The 19,021-nt window shown below is 44.6% G+C and overlaps 1 protein-coding gene across 3 annotated transcripts in view; it reads left to right on the forward strand.

Annotated features, from left to right (window-relative positions):
• The window catches only part of LOC104152014 (protein FAM219A), a 106,183-nt gene that overhangs the window by 51,735 nt on the left and 35,427 nt on the right, over positions 1-19,021 (forward strand). For all 3 annotated transcript variants that reach the window (XM_068927629.1, XM_068927630.1, XM_068927631.1), the window contains exon 2: positions 6,176-6,275. In XM_068927629.1, the coding sequence (XP_068783730.1) occupies positions 6,176-6,275 (100 nt within the window). The remainder of the gene's footprint in view (positions 1-6,175; positions 6,276-19,021) is intronic.

Here is a 19,021-nt window from a genome sequence, read left to right on the forward strand (position 1 = left end):
GGTTACGTTCCTGCCTGACAGCCCCCTCTGACACTTTCCTTTCTCTCGCAAAACTTGCGAGTACTGTTTCAACTTGATGCACTATAAATCTCACATCCTGTGTGCCTCTCCTTTTATACTGTGTTTCACATCAACTATGTATGTTTTGGTTCTCAATGTTTTCTTGAGCACTCCGTGCTTATAGACATTTAAAGTTTATATTGTAGTGATACTTAGAGGCTGCAGAGGCACATCAAGGTCCCTTCCCCAGGAAGCTTGCTGTCTAAAGCTGCGTTTTTCAGGACTACCTAACGTGGTACAGCTCGAGGCAGAGTGAATCTGTGAATGGCATATCGTTTTCTGTTCTTGGGGCAGAGAGACTGAAGGCATAAATATTTATTAGCGGGAGCAGTTTCCTAGCCCAAGAGGCTAGGATGACAACATAGGAATGACAGAAACCCCTCAGTGACTTGAATCTACCCCCTGTATTTGAGGTACACGTGGTTTCTCACTTGTCATTTTGTTTACTGGCTCAGTCTCATGCACAGAACGTTTATCGAATTTTCAAACTCTGTGTTTGACTTGAAAAATAGGCAAAACACTTGAGCCTGAACTTTCTTGTTAGCATTTGTCTGGAGTGCGTGACCCACATGGGCAGCCTCGGAAAGCAGGAGCCCCTGTGAGTGTTCACTGTGGGCTGTCACACACGTGTTGGCACCAAGGCTTTCAGAGTCTTTAAGCTGAGCAGAGGAGAGCAAGCACATCATCAGCTGGTGCTGGGGAAAGACAAAGTAATGAGCATTCAGCTTGTAACGATTCAGCTCTTGATAATCAAGCCAATGCATCTGAACTGTATAGAGAAGTGATGGGTAAAGCCCTGTATATTAGTTCTTTCCTTGAGATTTGAGGCTAAGGGCAATGTTCTCCCTCTGTCTTATCCAAAAAAGGGCTACTTTAATGGTCACCAGATTTCTCGTAGAGAGCAGAGTATTGAGCAGTATTTTTCTGTGGCTATAAATATGACTGATCTTGAGTGGGAAGGGTGGGCAGACAGAGACATCTGTTTTCAGCTCTACTTACGGTGCATCTTAAAGCCACAGAAACTGCGTGTGCCAATTCTCTTCCTCATGCGTGGGGGTCCTGGGGGAGTTACAGGGTGGAAGGCAGAGAGCTGTTAAGCTTGCAAGATGCCAGAGGACTGTGGAGGAAAGGAAAGGAAGCTGCACTTTCAAAGGTGCTACAAGGATGTGATTGTACCTAGAGCCCAGCTCCGTTGCTCAGGGTAAAACACTGCCCAGTTTGCTAGTTGTTTGGGGTTATCTCCTGCCATAGTCAGTGTGGGCTTTTGGGAAAGGCAGATGGTGATAACAGTAAAAAGACTGTTGGCCTGGTGCATTACAGCAGATCTTGTGTTTCTTGCTAAGTACTGCAAAAAGGGAAGGGGAAAAAAGGAGGAAAAGAAGAAAAACCTCACTGTGTGCACCATATTCCTTAAACTCCTGATTTAATTTTAAAGTGGTTTTGGCTTTTCTCAGTGCCCCTTCATACCAAGGGTTCGCACTACTTCTGCTCCATGAAGGCTCGCTGGAACTAATTTCCGATGTTCAGAAATGGCATACTGTGCACATGGTAGGATCTTGCTGTACCTAGCAGGAGGGCAGAGTTGTCAAGGTCCACTGTGTCAAGCCTGTAGAATAAGCCAAACTAATCAGGAACTGCCCCACCATTTGGATGCTGTGACTGTCCATGCCCAGTTAAGCCGTGAGCCTATGGGGAGAAAACTTTTGATTAAAACTCTGGCCCCAGCCAAGTGTTCTTGCCATGGCCTGATTGCATGTATTTTTTCCCTAGGAACGAAGACATAAGGAGGGCTCAGGAACAGAAAAACCTAAAACGTATTAAATTCCCAGAGCCGTTTAGAGCCCCTGTAGGCACAGCTCAGCACTTGCTTTTGATTGGGAGCGTTGTGTTCCACCCAGTGAGCAGAGAGAAATCACGTTATCTGGCCTGGGACTAGTCATACCGCATAGCTGTAATTTTGACATTGGGGTCTCAGCATCAGTCCAGAGAGGCTTGTAAATAAATAAAGAAAAATAAAATTGCAAAGTAAATTTTAATAGCAAAAGCACATGGTAAAATTTCATTGTGCTCATAGGCATTCACAAGCAAAAGTCTAATTAGTCAAGTCAATTTTTCTCTGGGTAGGTCACATATATGTAGCAAAACACACATATTCAGTAGGCATAAAAGCAAAATGTGTTCATTCAAAGAGGCAATTCTAGCCAAACTACCATGGGAATTCTGTCGTTTTTGCAGTCAAGGTTGTTACTATGGAGTCTTGTATGTTGCTGCAGAATGTATAGGAAGTGATGGATAGGAAATATCACTGGGCCTCTGCGCTCACGGGCAGGAGTAAATACATGCTAGCATTAGGGAAGCTGTCTCTGGCCGAGCTCAGTTTTCCTTTTACCTCTGTTTTAAACCTTGGAGGGAGAGGACCTGGCCTATGTGCTGCCATGATGATGGCTCAGCCCCTGCAGTTGCTTTGTGATCCCTTTGCATTAGCGATATATCTGCTGTAAGGCAGAAACGTATTCCCACCCGAGCGTGCTACAGAGGTGCAGTTCACAGAGCTGAGGCGGAGAAGTGTCATTCCAAACCTCAGAAAGGAATTCCTGGTGTAAACTGGCTTTGTTGTAGGCTCTGCCAGTGTGTCTTTCATCATTCCAACCTTCCCTGATGTCTAGTCAAGGGTGCAACCTCAATCAGTTGTTAGGCCTCCTCTCTAGTCAAGGGAGAGAGACCTCCAGGGACTGATTCATCTCCTTTTGTGGTGTCTAAGATAGCATAGAATGAATGACTCTTTGAAAATCTTCTCTGTCTTCACTGATGGTCTGTAAGCCTTATCTAGTTGTTTAGACTGGACCCCAACTTTGAGATGGCTGCAGTTGAGTAGAGCAAGTCCAGATTCAAGTCCGGAGTTCAGATCCTCAGAGGCACTTAAGAACATTTTCCCCACTCCCACTTTCCATGCAAACTGGATGTCTGACATCTCTGGCAGGTTACCCAGCAATTTCTGAGTAAAGTAGGGGCTGTTTTCAGTTTAAAGGGATTAAAGCATAAACAGTTTAAACGTGAGCTAGTCCAGGGGGCAGGGTCTCCTCCTTGCCATGTGAAATGCTGGCTGTGGGCTCCCTCCGTGTGGGAGCTCACAGGTCGGAGTGCCTGACCACGCAGGCGAGGAAGGTGATATGCAGCCATCGCATCATATCCTTTACTATAATATTTCTGCTCCCATGTCCTCCTTCAGTCTGCACGCAGCAGATTGTGGTTCCAAGGGCTTGCTGGAGGCATCCAACTCTTGGAATCAGGCTCTTTAAAAATAGCTGTATCCTACCTTTTCCCAAAACATCAGAGAGAAGGTTCTCATGCTGGAAGCCTGGACTCAGGTCATGGGCTGCCAGCTAGACCACCTTACACATCCCCTCTCAGTGAAGTCCTGGTGTGGCTGAAAAACCGCTGTCCTTCCTACGGTCTGGCCATTCCCAGGAACATCCTTTCATACAGCCTGGATTCTGGTCCAGCACATTCAGCCGGGCGTGCTTGAAAGACCGATCTCATGTTACAAAGATGCTGAGAAAGCCAGTCTTCAACTGAGATCATAAGAGGTTGACACCAAAAATAAAAATCACCATTTCAGCTCAGATTAAAGGTCTCACCTACCCCAATGTCCTGTCTTCAAGAGGACAAGAACAGGGTGAGCCCGTAGTCCTGCCCCCAGTTCACTCCGCAGCCTCCAGCGATGGGTGGCTCAGGGGCTCCCTGTGCCAGAAGCAGCGCTTTTATGTTTAATAGCCCTTGATGGATATTTCTTCCATTCATTTAGCGCACCCTTTCCTGAGCCCTTTTAGCATCTACAGTACTATGTCATCTGTTGCAGGGAGAAGTACGGTGTTGGTTTCCAGCTGCTGCCATGTTAATTGCCACTTGATGATGCTATCTTGTTCTTGTGTTGTAGAAAACAAAGGCAAGGTGATCCGTATTCACATTGGCATCCCCCTCGGGACTATTTAGACTTCTCTCGGATCCCCCATCAGTTGTCTCTTCCCAACTGAAGTGTCCTAGGCTGCTCAGTTGGTCGCCTAATGGAAGACACTGCACACCTTTTGATTATCCTGGGCTCCCTGTTCCAAACCGTTTTTTAAGGGCGCTGTACTGCTTTTGGGTTGGCAGGAGGATGGAAGTATTGAAGATGGAGGCACACCCCTGTATACGCAGTGCTGTTATGAGGTTTTCTGCATGACCTCTGCTCCTTTCCTGATTTCTGACTTGCTTCACTGCTGTTGAGTGCTGAGCTGATGTTTTCATAGAATTATCTCCCATAATCCAAATCTCTTCCTTGAGGGACAGTAGCTAGGTAGAGCTCCTCATTTTCAAATGTAAAGTTGGGACTGTTTTTCTTCTGTGTGCCACACTTCATTTTTATCTTCATTTAATTTCAGCTGCTGTATTATTGCTCAGTTGTTCCGTGTTGTTGTTAAAGATCTAATATTCCTTTTCATAAAAGTAGAACTTTTAGCTTAAAATCCATGTGATTCATCATTCATGCCTAACTGCGTTCTCCTGGAGACTACCTCGTTTGTTTGCAACCTACTCTAACCTTTATCACCCTGTCGTTAAACGACTACCACATTCCTCGCAGCAGTGGTTGCGTTAAGAAGAAGAAATCCTGTGAGGTTAAAAGTTACTTATTTGGTGTCATTGAACGTAAAGTCTTGTAAGCACTGTCCTTTTTAAGTACTGTCAAAGAAAGTCTACTGGAGAGTTTGAAGGAGCAGAATTTCATTGAAACATTATCACCCTACCGGTGATATTTGACCAGTTGCTATGAAAACAGAGCCTAATTTGAAAATCATATTTTATTTCATAAGCACAGTATATTAAAAAGAGCTGATGTGCACTGCAAAGAGAAGGCACTGGGGAGGAAGGGAAGGTAGTTCACTGAGTGATTTTTCTTTTCTGAGTTGAGGGGATGGTCCCTTGCTTTGAAACTCTGACTTCTTTCCTACAGATGTCAGTGCCAAATCACGGGGTGCATTTTTATAAGAAAATTTGTAAATACACACTCTAGAAACTGAGAGATGGAAAATCTTAATTAGCCAGCTTGGAATGGTGTTCCCTATATAGTTTCTGAAGGTTTGTTCCATTTCTTGTGAAGTGATGATTTCGTCAGATATTTGAACCTAATATTGAATGTATATTTTCCCTGTACAGCTGCCTATTATAAATGAGATTTTTCTATATGCATATAAACATATGTATGTTCGGTTTAGTTTCTAGCTTCTAGATGGGAAGAAGCAGAAATGTTTGACAACTGATTTTAATTTTCACTGTGGTGCTGAATCGTGGCAGTTCCAACATGTTTGAAGCTTGCAGTGAAAGGACTTTAATATTTTTATCAGTGATGGAACTGCCTGAATTGGTAGTTTGTGCATTAGAGGATTCAGAGAGAGACTATACCATAGAGCACACTACTTGGGCTAGACTGTCTGCAAGTAGGCCTACTAGAGCAGACCTTGTGTTTTGGGAGCTTTTTTTTTAACGGAGGATTTTGGTGGTGGTGTAAGGTGCTGTGTTGACAGATACTGAAATTAATCTTTTCAGTTAGCCACAAAATAGGTCCAGCATGGGAAGTATAAACTTCTTCAGTCTTTGCCAAGAGGGACCAGGGATTGAATTCTCATACTTACTTAGTCTTTGTTCCTTCCAAGCTGGACTTTCACGCGGCTAGTCAGGAGCTTTTTAGTTTTAACCATAAGACTGGCTGGTCCACTTGGAACTGGGCTGAAACTGCAAATGCATTTCATACCAACAGACCAAACTGTCAACACACGAAAATGGTTTTGGACTACTGCCAGCCCGGGTTGAATTTGAACTGGTGACCCTCCCCTTCATATTATATTCCCAGTGTCATCCATCATGCAAGTCTGATGGTGAAAGCTGACATTTCCAGAGGTATTTTGAGCGTACTCAACGTGCTTCCAAAATCCTGTCTTTTGCTCCTAGATTTCAGTCCTTTGAAACAGAAACATATCCTCTGTTCCCTCTGATTGCAGGTGGGGACTCTCCTAACAGCCAGTTAGAAAAATGACTGCTCAACTCTTTTAGCTAAACCCTTCGTTTTCTTTCTTAACAGGATCCAACAGCTGCATCAATATCGGACAGAGATTGTGATACGAGAGAGGGAGAGACTGTAGCCATGAACTATAAGCCGTCCCCACTTCAAGTAAAATTAGGTGAGTCTTTGTTGATGGCAAATGAAAATGCTGTATTCAGGGTCTGAAGTATGGTGTGGTGCTAGTGGGATCGTATGCAGATCTCCATTTTTATGGCTGAGCATGCCAGCTCAGCTCAAGCAACCTGTCAGAGCAATTTACCAGTGTGATGCTGCTGCTGCTCAGAGAACCAGCCTACAAACATTCAAGGGCCCTGTGTTTTGGGATGGGTTGGAGACTCTCTTTTGAAAGGAAGGCATAGTTTTTCGCCTCTACAAATTTTTATCAAAGTAAGATCAAGGCTTGGCCAGAAAAAGAATGAAGGTAATGTAGAGGGACTGTAAAAAAGAGGAGAAGGCAGGATGACTGCAGATAAAAGGGAAAGGGTCAGAGGCTTAGACCATGACCAGGAAAAAATAGAGCAGTTTTACTGTGAGGTAGAGGGTTTTAGGTTTGTAGAGGTTCACATAGAAAGACTCGTGCTGTTTCTGAGCAGTATTTTGGAAGTTCTGTGAGCAGAATCATCATATTAGCACAATACACCACTTCCTCACAAGGCTAATGCTTCCAGGAGGACAGCAATCCACACTATTCTGCTTCTAAAACTTGAGCCAGTGTCGTACCTCACAGATTCAAAAACCTGACAAAAAACACATCAGAGGAACAGTGTGTTTTCTGCTCAGATCATGGATAAAACATGGTAATCTAAGCCTAGGAAATTTCCGAATAGGAGCAGGAAGCAGTCTACTAGTTGTCCTTCAAATCAGAGCAAATGAGACGGATAGGACACTGCTGGAGCTGATTCAGGGTGACTATGCCATGTTGGGGAAGGCTCTGAAAGAAGTGAATGCTCAGGTGTTCAGTGGAATAGCTCTAGCCCCTGCAGAATGAGTGACAGTGAAGGTCAGCAGACAGCTAAGGTTAGAGCACGATTTGGGGAAGTCTGAGCACTGGCATATGGTAATGAAGAGATTTTCTCAGTAGATGACTATTACCCAAGGACCTGCAGCACTGCTGCAAACACTGATGTTGGCCTCGTTGATAAGAGGAGCCTTAAAGAAACACCAGGAAAGGCTAGGAAGCACTTGTGTAATCTCAAAGCTCTGCCTGACTACATACAGATAGAATAATCAGGCAAATCTGGGCATGGCAGTGCATAAAGGAATATCCCAGAGTCAGCAAAGGAAAAGAAAGTAGTAGCTGAAGCAAGGTATTGGTGAAGGACTAGGGAGGAAAAGACAAAAAAAAAAATGGATATACAAATGCAGCAAGATTTGTGGAGGAGCTTGAACTACTGATCTGGGATATGAACAAGTGCATTGGAACAGTGTTATCGTCCTGCAGCAGCAATCATGGGTACTCTAAAGCCAGTAGCTGCTGTTCAGGAAAAGGCAGAATGTAGCAATATGTGTTAATGACGGCACAACTCGGAGACTGGTAAAAGATTACCACTGTCAGCATGCCATATGCCACCAGAATCCTATTCTGCCAAGAGAGTTCTATAATGTTATTAGAGAAATAACTACTACTGCAGTATTTGTTATGGGATAATTTAATGACAGGAAACGGGTTGGAGCACTACTGATGCTGTTATTAGTACATCAGAGATATTCCTGCATTTCTAGTCAATAAAAATATCCGCCAGAGATTCACTGGAGTGACAGGAAATGCTGCTGTTTTAGACTTGGCTGTGGTAAGTCATGAGGACGTTATAGCAGAGCTGATAATAGGAAATAGCTTTAGGTTCATGGATAACAAGTTCAATTCCTGCAAATTATAATGAAAAGTTAATGTAAAGTAGATGTGCAACAAACTTCAGAAGGAAAACTTTTGTAAACTAACCGCTTAAGCAAAGGCTGAATTGAGGTGCCCAGGAACTGAATGGCTGAATTGAGGTGCCCAGGAACTCGAACACATCAGGCAGCGTTGAAGGAGAAAGTATCGGATGAGAGGAGATTACTAATGAAGTTCACCAGTAAGCACTCTTATGACTAATCTCTTTTATATGTTCATTAACTTTGACACAAAAGGCAGGAATTGGCTAAGAAAATTTACTCATAACTTATTTGGGAGGCCTCAGTGCAACAAAGAATCAGAAATACTGTAGAGAAAGAACATTAAATCAGTAATAATAGAAGTGAGAAAAATTTCATAGGAGAAAATCAGTCTGTTGTAAACTGGGATTTTACCCACTGGAAATGACTAAGGAAGAGGAAGGCCTGATACATTAGTTGATTGCAGGCTAACTTATTATTTTCATGTATTAGTTCATTCTAATATGTCATAGTCACATTTCTGCAGAGTTTACTAGCTTTTTTCCAGACATCAGATCACAGAATCGTTTAGGTTGGAAGGGACCTCTGGAGATCATCTAGTCCAACCTCCCTGCTCAAGCAGGGTCCTCTAGAGCATATTGCCCAGGATCACGTCCAGACGGGTTTTGAATATCTCCAGGGAAGGAGACTCCACTACCTCTCTGGGCAACCTGTTCCAATGCTCTGTCACCCTCACAGTGAAGAAGTTTTTCCTCAGGTTCAGATGGAACTTCCTGTGGTTCAGTTTCTGCCCATTGCCTCTTGTCCTGTTGCTGGGCGCCACGGAGAAGAGGCTGGCCTCATCCTCTTGACACTCCCCCTTCAGATACTTGTACACATTGATGAGATCCCCTCTCAATCTTCTCTTCTCCAGGCTGAACAGGCCCAGCTCTTGCAGTCTTTCTTCCTAGGAGAAGTGCTCCAGCCCTCTAATCATCTTGGTAGCCCTCCGCTGGACTCTCTCCAGGAGTGCCATGTCTCTCTTGTACTGGGGAGCCCAGTACTGGACCCAGTACTCCAGGTGAGGCCTCCCCAGGGCTGAGGAGAGGGGCAGGATCACCTCCCTCGACCTGCTGGCAACACTCTGCCTAATGCACCCCAGGAGACCGTTGGCCTTCTTGGCCACAAGGGCACACTGCTGGCTCATGTTTAACTTGTCCACCAGCGCTCCCAGGTCCTTCTCTGCAGAGCTACTTTCCTGCAGGTCAACCCCCAGCCTGTACTGGTGCATGGGATTATTCCTGCCTAGGTGCAGGACCTTGCACTTGCCTTTGTTGAACTTCATGAGGTTCCTCTCCGCCCAGCTCTCCAGCCTGTCCAGGTCCCTCTGAATGGCAGCACAGCCTTCTGGTGTGTCAGCCGCTCCTCCCAGTTTAGTATCATCAGCCAACTTGCTGAGGATGCCCTCTGTCCCTTCCTCCAGGTCATGGATGAATATATTGAACAAGACTGGGCCCAGGACTGACCCCTGGGGGACACCACTAGCCACAGGCCTCCAACTTGACTCTGCGCCATTCACCACAACCCTCTGAGCTCGGCCATCCAGCCAGTTCTCAATCCACCTCACTGTCCACTCATCTAGCCCACGCTTCCTGAGCTTACCTAGGAGGATGTGATGGGCGACAGTGTCAAAAGCCTTGCTGAAGTCCAGGGAGACAACATCCACTGCTCTGCCCTCATCTACCCAGCCAGTCATTCCGTCATAGAAGGCTATCAGATTGGTCAAGCATGATTTCCCTTTGGTGAATCCATGCTGACTACTCCCGATCACCTTCTTGTCCTCCACATGCTTAGTGATGACCTCCAGGAGGAGCTGTTCCATCACCTTTCCAGGGGTGGAGGTGAGGCTGACAGGCCTGTAGTTTCCTGGCTCCTCCTTCTTGCCCTTTTTGAAGACTGGCGTGACATTGGCTTTCTTCCAGTCCTCAGGCACCTCTCCTGATCTCCAGGACCTTTCAAAGATGATGGAGAGTGGCCTAGCGATAACATCCGCCAGCTCCCTCAGCACTCGTGGGTGCATCCCATCAGGGCCCATGGATTTATGGATGTCAAGTTTGGACAAAAGATCTCTAACCTGATCCTCCTCCACCCAGAGAGAGTCTTCCTTTCTCCAGCCTTCCTCTCTTGTCTCCAAGGTCTGGAATTCCTGAGGACTGGCCTTAGCAGCGAAGACTGAAGCAAAGGCAGCATTCAATAACTCTGCCTTCTCTGTATCCTTCGTCACCAGGGCACCTGCCCCATTCAGCAGCGGGTCCACGTTTTCCCTAGTCTTCCTTTTGCTATTGATGTATTTGAAGAACAAGATATAACAGAATGGTTATTCTTTCTGCCAGAACTTCTCCAAATCCACATAGGGAAATTTTTATTCCGTTGGCTGCTGCTGCGTGCTATTATCCACCAGTAAAGCAGCAAAGGGAGGTGTAAGAGGAGTCTGAATCAGTTTTCCATCAGATAAAGATGTATCATTGCGATTGTGAAATGCCAGGGTGAGATGTTTGCAATGGTGTGTAACCATTCTATCTTTGCAGTTCCACCAAGCAAAATTCAAAGTGGACTAGGTATAGAAAAGGGCTACAAATGATCAGGGAAGTGGAAAGTGTGTCTTGTGACAGAAAACTAAAACAGGTTGGTTTGAGCCTGGTTAAACCAAGGCTGAGAAGGGATTTGCTTATCATTTATAAATCCATCATGGAGTAAACACCAGGGCCAAAAAAAAAAAGAATTACTTGAGCTAACAGACAATGTCAGCATTGGAACAGCTGGTCATAAATTGGTGAGGAATACATTTCATCTGGAAATTAAAAGTATTCTTAACCATGAAAACAGGGACTCCCTGGACAGGCTTCTTCTGGGAATAACAAATCTAGAAACTCTCCAAAACTCCTGTTCAGTTAGAGCTCCATAGGACTATAAAAGGGAGGCAGTGATCTTGCTGCCTGCCAGGACTTCCTTTCTAGCTAGCACTCATACCCAGTGAATATTCAGTACTGACCACAATATACTCATGAAGGCAATAGTGGCCTACCTAAGGGCAGTTGTCCGACAAGACTGATGAGCATGTTCCTGCCCTAGTGCCAGAGAAAAGTCAAACACCTCACTCAGCCGGTGGATATAATCTACTTTAATTATGTGAACGCATATCTAGTGGCATTTGGATCGACTTTCTACTCTTAGGCATACCCAAGTGAGCTCTGGGTTACCTGGGACAAAGTGAGACTAACTGTATTGTCTCCAGCCAGTGGAACATGTCTTTAATCCGCATCAGCTCCTGCTGCTTTTATTCTTAAAATCTGCCCAACCTGTAGAATATTCAAACAGTTTAATGGCTCACATCTCTCTGTTCTGGCCCCTGTTCATCCAACTCATCTTTTGTCTCTTTTTCATTAAACTCATCAGGATGTGGATTGTCTTTTAATCTCTTTAAGCCTAGGCAAAGTTGAGGTACTACATAAATGTTTAATAGCTTAACTAGCAGAGCCATTGTTGGGGTTGTTAGCGACTCGGATTCTAATCCTATTGCAAGTGTTCTGTATGGATAGTGGCATTTTTCACTGTTAAATCAGAATCAATTGTTCAAATGTCAAGTGCTCTGATGGAAGGTTGATAAATGTCATTTTTTTCTCTGTGAAGATTCATATATAAATCTGTCATGTGTGCTTGCTGGAAGCCTGGTTCAAATGAGCTCAATTAAATACCAGCCCAGCATGAATACAAACTTTTACTTCCAGAGCCTACAGTGATTGAAGTGTGACAGAAAATGTGTGCTGTGCTGCATGCACTGGACGCAGACTTAGCCTGCTATTTAAATGTCCTTTCTATGCCTGTTTCTTCCCTTCTGTCATAAATACATTTCACTGCTGCATGTTTGCTTGGGGGTCAGTTAGATACAAGAAATGCTTCACGGATGCCCTCTATTTCTAGTGACTTCCTAAAGATTAGACCTGGTTTATAAGTGGAATAGTAAAACGTTTAGCTTGCTGCTGGGGCACATGGAAAAGAACCTCACATCAAGGGCAAATAATATCTCCTGGTTCGTGTAGTTCATCATCTCAAGCCCTTATTGAAATTATATCCATATTAATTATATATTTCCTACTTTTCTAACACTCCTGCTTTGTATTTCTATCAGAAACTTCTGGGCTTGATCATACTTCTTTCTGATATGCAAATCATTGGCTAAGGAGGATCCGGCGAGTGCCATAAGGGGGGTGGGTGTTCCTTCGTGCTTATGAGATGTCTCCAACGCATCCTTATTAGGAGGCATATCCAGATGGACTACATACCACAAGCCTTTTGAAAACAGAAAAGTTGTGATAAGGAAACAGGGAGAAACAGAATAATCCAAAAGTGTAAATCTCAGAGGCTCTATATCCTCTGGAAGGCAGCAGATCCCCATGGGATCCCCAGGAGATGATATATTATTTTAATGAGGCTTGCACCACCTGTTTGTCTACTTTACATTTTTAATTTCGCTTCTCTGCACTAAAATCCCCATCCAGACAGTCTGCCCTACCTAGCAGTCAATGACGAGACAGTTAGTGTTAAAACAAAATTGGCAATGTGGCGATTGATTGGACTGTTGCAGAGCATGCCACAGTGGTGATGAGAGACTGTGGTAGTGGCATCTTCATCCAGAGCATCCACCACACTGGGAGCAAGGGCAGTAAATCTCCACCTCATCCCCATCTGCAGATGAACATGAGAGAGAGTGAGAGAGACTCATAACAGCCATTAGTCCTCCAAGACATCTCCGTTTCTTTTCCTTGCTCAGTGGCTGTGACTTGCATGCAGGCTGGCTTCCGTGCTGGTTTTCATGTGATGTCAACCATTGTATGGGGTAGCAAAACTGGAGTGCCTGGAGTGTAACACGTGGCCAATACATTTAATGGGCTTGAGGGAGATATTCCACGTGCAGAAGGGTGTCCCTGACCGTAACTGGCTTCAGGAAAACAAAAGGGCAAGCGATGATAATCAGAATGTAAAATCAAGCTGGCACCAGGGAGTTTTGATTGTTTTGTGGGCACTAAAGACGTTCTCCTTAGTTGTGGGTTCTAGAAAAAGAATAAATCTTCTCTAGTTGTGAAAATACATGCTATCCAGACCAGATTCAGACAGGACTTGCATGATGTAGTTGATACCTTTCTCCCCAGCTTTTTGACCTCTGAATAATTCCCTGTCAACTCTTTCACCTAGACACCCATCAAGGATCCAACCTGGCTAATGACAGCCCTTCTTTGCATCTTTATTTTGGAAAAGGTACTAGAGCTGTCTCTTAAGTGCCTGTTTATAAAGTTCCCATTCAGCCAGTGGGAGGAGGTGGGTATTTTTGGAGGGCTCTGGGAGGATCTTGTCTGCTTAGATGTAAGCACGTCCTCTGTTTGACTAGTTAGAAGAATAAGGCACTACTGGAAGACTGCCCAATGGGTTGCCTAAATGTATGTGAAAAGCAAATGCCTAAGCTAGGCGCAAACTGGATCCCACCCTAAGATTCAGTGAGCTACATCCAGATGAGGTCGTCTGTCATATTACCCAAGAGGAAGCCTAGTTCATATTGATGCTGGCTTGAAAGTGTTTATTTTTTGTCTAGATATTCATTACAAATCTTCTTGTAAAAAGTAGCTTGAAATGCAGAGGTAGCAGTTCATTTTTCTGCTTTCCTGAATGCAGTTTCATTCCCCTGCCAGTTTAGATCTCATTCTGACATAAACCTTAATACCAAGAAATGCAATGGATGATATGGGTCAGCCCCATAAGGAGAAGCAAGTTTGACAAAGTTGCCTTTGATGTAAGCTACTGCAGCTCAATTATATGCTCGACCAGCCTAACCAGACACTTTCCTTGCTTCAAAAAGCAGGAAGCAGTCATAACACTCATACAGCAGAGCTATTTCCTGAATTAATAGGGTGCTAACATTTTCCTCCTACCAACTGCATTGTAGGATGTTGCTTTACAGATTCCTCTTAGAGCAGGTCGGTCACAGCCAAGCCACTGGGAAGGAAGTTCTCCTCACCTGGAACCTGGACCTATTGCTAGGGTGGGCATAAAAGCCTCTTGAGTCATCCCAGCCTGGCCTTTTGGCTTTCTGTATGATAATATAGAGATGAGAATAACTGAATGGCCTTAGGGAACATATTGTGATGTGGAAGTGAAGCCTGAGCCATGCAGACAGCTCAGGAAGAGGTGAAGGAAGTCTTGGTAGAAAAAGCCGTTCTCTAGCAAGTAACCTTAATGCTCACGCTCCAAGAAGAGATCTTGAGTTAGACCACCAAGGGCTCTTGTCAGCTTCTACTTTTTTCTGTATTCGGTCCTATCTTTCCGCATGAGATGCTGACAACGATTAACCTTGAGTTTTCCAAGAGGCTTTTGCTCTTCCTGCTTAAACTAAGAGACTTGCTGTTCATCAGTGGAAGGTAACCCTTTGATTTTCAGAGCTGGGTTGTAGCATATGGATACATGAACAGTGGCAGCATAAATCCATGCCCCAAGGAACGGACCCAACCCCTGCCTCTTGCTCATCACTCCATCACTGTGTAAAATTTTGCCTGGTTTCCACAGTGTCTAACTGGGGATGGGGATTTTGTGTGAAGCTGCCATTTAAGTGTGCCAAGCGTCAAATTACTTTCCTTGTTCTATTGAATTAATTCCCGCTCCTTAACGAAAAAAATTCTCAAAAACCTCAAGCAACTGTCTAGAATAGATGATCAATTAGAGCAAGCAACTCTGAAACAGTGAAAGAACCCCTGTCCCAAAGAAATACAGCGTGTTGTTCCCTGACATGCTCGACTTGGGCAAAACTAAGGATCTAATTTATGGCTCGGCTTAGATTCTGGGCCCCATCTTGCCAGAGATCAGAATGAATAGAGGAAATAATCCATTTGGGGACAGAGGCTGACAATGCAAGCTGTGGTGTTAGCTCCTGCCTTCCAGCCTGCTGCCATGCATTTGTGGCAGATATTAAATTGCCTTACTGTCAGGAAGGAGCAGTACTGGGAGTATCAGTCAATGAGCTGAGAACTACAAAGCCCAGAGGGTTCAGCGTAACAAAATTGGTGCACTTCTGGTTGAAACTTTACAGATGGTCTGTAATCTCAGTAAAGGATCGACTTGCCTTTTTCTCTCCATGTTGCTCCTGAGGCTATGATTTTTCAGTTTCTGTAGTTAGTTAACCCTGCTCTCCTAAGGTTGTGTGTGAGTTCTGAGTTTGTTTTAAAGCAGCTCCATCAAAGAGCCTCAAAGTGCACAACAGAGTGACCTATCCCAGTGCTGTTCAGAATGCTACCTGACACGGGAAGGTCCTCTTCCAGGGCTGCTCTTGCTACAGGTCAAGATGAAAAACTGGGTGCTGGCAGATGTAGTCCCAAACAAAGTGGGAGACAAGCTTCTTGTGTAGAACCGGATGACCCGGTACCTGCCTCTGTCCTTTGCTCCTTTCTGCATTATCTCTTCCTAGTCTGCTTCACAGCTTGTGACTTCTAAGTGTTTCATACAGAAAACAGAGTAATAAAGGAAGGTTGTAGTAGACTGGACAAATCAATGCCATTAGTGTATCCTTTTGTCAGTACCTCAAGTACCGCACTATTCCCAGTTGTTCTTCTGCAACAAGGCGATTAATGCTAATTAGGTACAGCAGCTGTTGTTTCTGGGAAGAAGCTCTGTAGGTAAATTAGGGAAACATTTTATAAAAGAAGCTGTAACTCTTTAGCTAGGTCCCCAGGTTCCAGCTCTATTGACAAAACTGCAGATCTCCATATCCATAACCATTTGCATGGCGACCTCAAGTGACATCATTACCTTAAGTGCATAAAGCCATTTTCCTCCCCTGGGAGCACCCATTTCCTTGAACACAGACCGTACTTTGTACTGGGAGAATGAGTAATGTGGAAGCCAGAGCGCAGTGGCAATATAGCACTGCTATTGATTTTCTTCATGAAGATAGAAGTGCAGCCTACCACTCGGAGGTCTCCTGAGGCTGGGAGGAATTTATTTAAACATTATTTCGTATGTTATTACTCTTTCCATTTGTAAGAGAAACTGCGTACACGGATTTATTGCAGCATCCTTCCTGTAGGATATCTCCAGGCTCCTTTGAAAGGGATGAGCAAACAGCTGCATCAACGTTAAGGATAGTAGGGCTGTCTGCAGACAGAGCAGCATAAGATGAGGGCAGAAAAACAGTTGTGACAGGCGTATTATTGCAGATTTGTTAGAGGAAAAGAAATGGGGCAGAAAGGAGGAGGTGGGTAAGACACTGTAGCTGACATAGGCTCCAGTAAACAGTTAAGTCGTTAGGAGACTGGAACAGAGCAACTCACTGTAGTTCAGCAGAGACCTCTGGGCAGGAGGGAAAGTGTAGCTGTGTGAGATGGAGAAAAGGAAGGTACTAGTCAGCAAACTCCTAGAGCAAAGCATTGGTAAATGGAGGTTAGCATGATGTGCCGAATTATTTACACTAAATGAGCCTGCTCTTTCTGGAACTGCAGTCTGCTGGATTTGTTATGCCACACCACCAGGGCCCCTCTGGCTGTCCCAGCCCTCTGTCGTCATATGGACGCATGTCCTGTGACAAGTTATTGGTTACTGCGGGTATCCACACGCACCTCAGAACCCGATGTACGTGCACCACTGACGTCATGTATTGCACACAGTACTCTCAGCTAATATGCCTTCGAATATAAAATCGTGGAGGAGCAGGCTATGAGGTAACCGAGTTGTGTCATGGCCGTTTTCTGGCCATGCTTTAACCACTCTGAATTTTTACTGCGCTTGTCGATTTTGGTAGGCAAGGAAAGGGAGCTAATCCTGAAGATCCACTTTTACACAAATGATCTTACTAATATAATGAGAATGGTCCAAAATATCTGTAATCTAAATGAAGGTTTTGTGCTTGAATCAGAAGATCATGGCTGCAAATTACCGCTTTTCTTCCTTGTACTACCCTGACCCACCATAGTCTGTCATCTCAAATATGAGAAGCAACTCAAATCATGTAGCACTTATTTCACGAGCAGAAGGTTGTGAGCCAAAACAAATTAGGTAAATCACTGAGATTCTCTGATAGGAGGGAAAAATGCAGTAATTTGGAAGTAGCGATCAAAATGAAAACTGCCTGGTCTAGGAAAGCCTAAATACAGCAGGCAGCACCACAGAAGTGATAAACTGGTGGTCTGCTCCGGGGTCTTGTTATGTGACACGTATTACTCTCACCACTGTTTTCCATGCAGTGAGTAGACAGCTGGTGTGAAAGAGAGAGATCTCCCCAAAGGTGATCTGCACCTTAATTATTAAAAAGACCAGCTCTAGCTGAGCTGACAAGGCAGCCTATTCAGGTGCTGGCACTTTTGACAAAATCAACACAGAAAAGTGGCAATAACGCTATTTCCTTTGGCTTATTGGAGCCCTGTATCCTCAAATGTGGGTTCTGTCAGCTCTTCTAGCTCATCTCAAGGGAACGTTTCCCCAGTTCTGAATTAGCCAGGTGATATCATTTCTGTAATTCCTTTTAAAGTCTGCTTAGGTAAATTACTTTCTGTGTAGCACTCAAGGGAAACAAGTAGAACCCAGTGTAATTAATGTAAACTGTCTACAGAACAGACCACAGCATCCACAGATAATATTATACAATGCATTTTTTTCTGTGTTTGATTTATTAATGATGAGCCTTAAACTATACCTGACAGTTAATTGAATTTGTTCTGACTATTCAGTGATGTGAGCTCCCCCTTTGTCTTCTCTGTGCTGCACACTCAGCTCTTAACCAGGAAAGGTTACTGTCTGCTTATTGAGTGTTGGGGCTAAAATGCTATGTCAGCAGATCAGAACTCTATATTAAGTAGAAAAAACACACGCTTGTCAAAGAGAAAGAATTTGTGCTAGTATAAGAAGTTTACTTCAACCTTTTTTTTTTTTTTTTAACTCCTGTCGTTAAGCACAGAGGATGCTCTCAGCACCCTGAAAACTTTCTGTCGCTTTTCTGAGATCTTAAAGGCTTCTGCAGAGACTGAGAGCTCCGAAGAATCTACAAACCTTGGCATGCCACAGCCAGAGAGCATGACAGATGAGAGGGTCGTCAGTATCGCTGGTCCTGGCAACAGCTGGGTCCTTGTTAGGTGAGGATGCCCTGGTGGTCTTGGAAGCAGACCTCAGCTGAGCATGAACAAAGGAACATTCAAGGAGCCCTTCTCCTCTAAACTAACGTGGGTGGTCTTTCTTGGCTCCAAGTACCCTAAGCTGGGCACAGCAGAGCCCCAGTGTGCCAAGCAGTGAGGCAGCTAAAAGACCACCTGTGTGCCTATGTGCTTACTGTGTCAGTCAGTGAGATGTAACAAATGAAATGGTGGAGAAGAGATAGGATAGAGGCAGCAGAAACAAAACAAGCTTCCCCCCCACCCGCCCCCCAAATAGCAACTGTCAGACTTCACTGTGTCTATCAGTTTCACTTCAGAGGTCTGGAGAGAAGCAATTCCCAGAGGTAGGAGGCAGTGCAGGAGAAACCATGGAGGTTTCTTCCATGGTTCTTGATGGAGGGAGAGGAGATTGAAGGCGGCCATGGAGCAATACACGCCTGTGCTGAGTACGTGCAAAAGAGGCTGTTGCTTATGTCAGCAGACAGGCAGAAGCAACTTTGCTTCAGCTGTTCTCAGGTATTGAGGTTGGGGTATATACAACCAGCTCTTAAACAGTACCACTGCTTTATGGAGAAGTTGTAGCAGCAGGAATGAAACAGTAGTGCAGATGGTGGGGCCAGCTGTGCAAAGAGGCTTCTGGATCTTGCAAATCCTGGCTGCGACTAAGAAGGGGCTCTGCATGTTCCCTGACGGTCACTTCACGCTTGGCAGTAACAGGGCACGTGTCCTCTTCAGGAACGACTGCAGTCTGAACCAGTTGCAGTCCTTCTGCTCTGCTACGTGCAGCAAGCGTTTTGGCACCTCTACTCCTTTTCTTTCAAACCTCAAG

The sequence above is a fragment of the Struthio camelus genome, chromosome Z (assembly GCF_040807025.1).
Source record: "Struthio camelus isolate bStrCam1 chromosome Z, bStrCam1.hap1, whole genome shotgun sequence".
Taxonomy (NCBI): domain Eukaryota; kingdom Metazoa; phylum Chordata; class Aves; order Struthioniformes; family Struthionidae; genus Struthio; species Struthio camelus.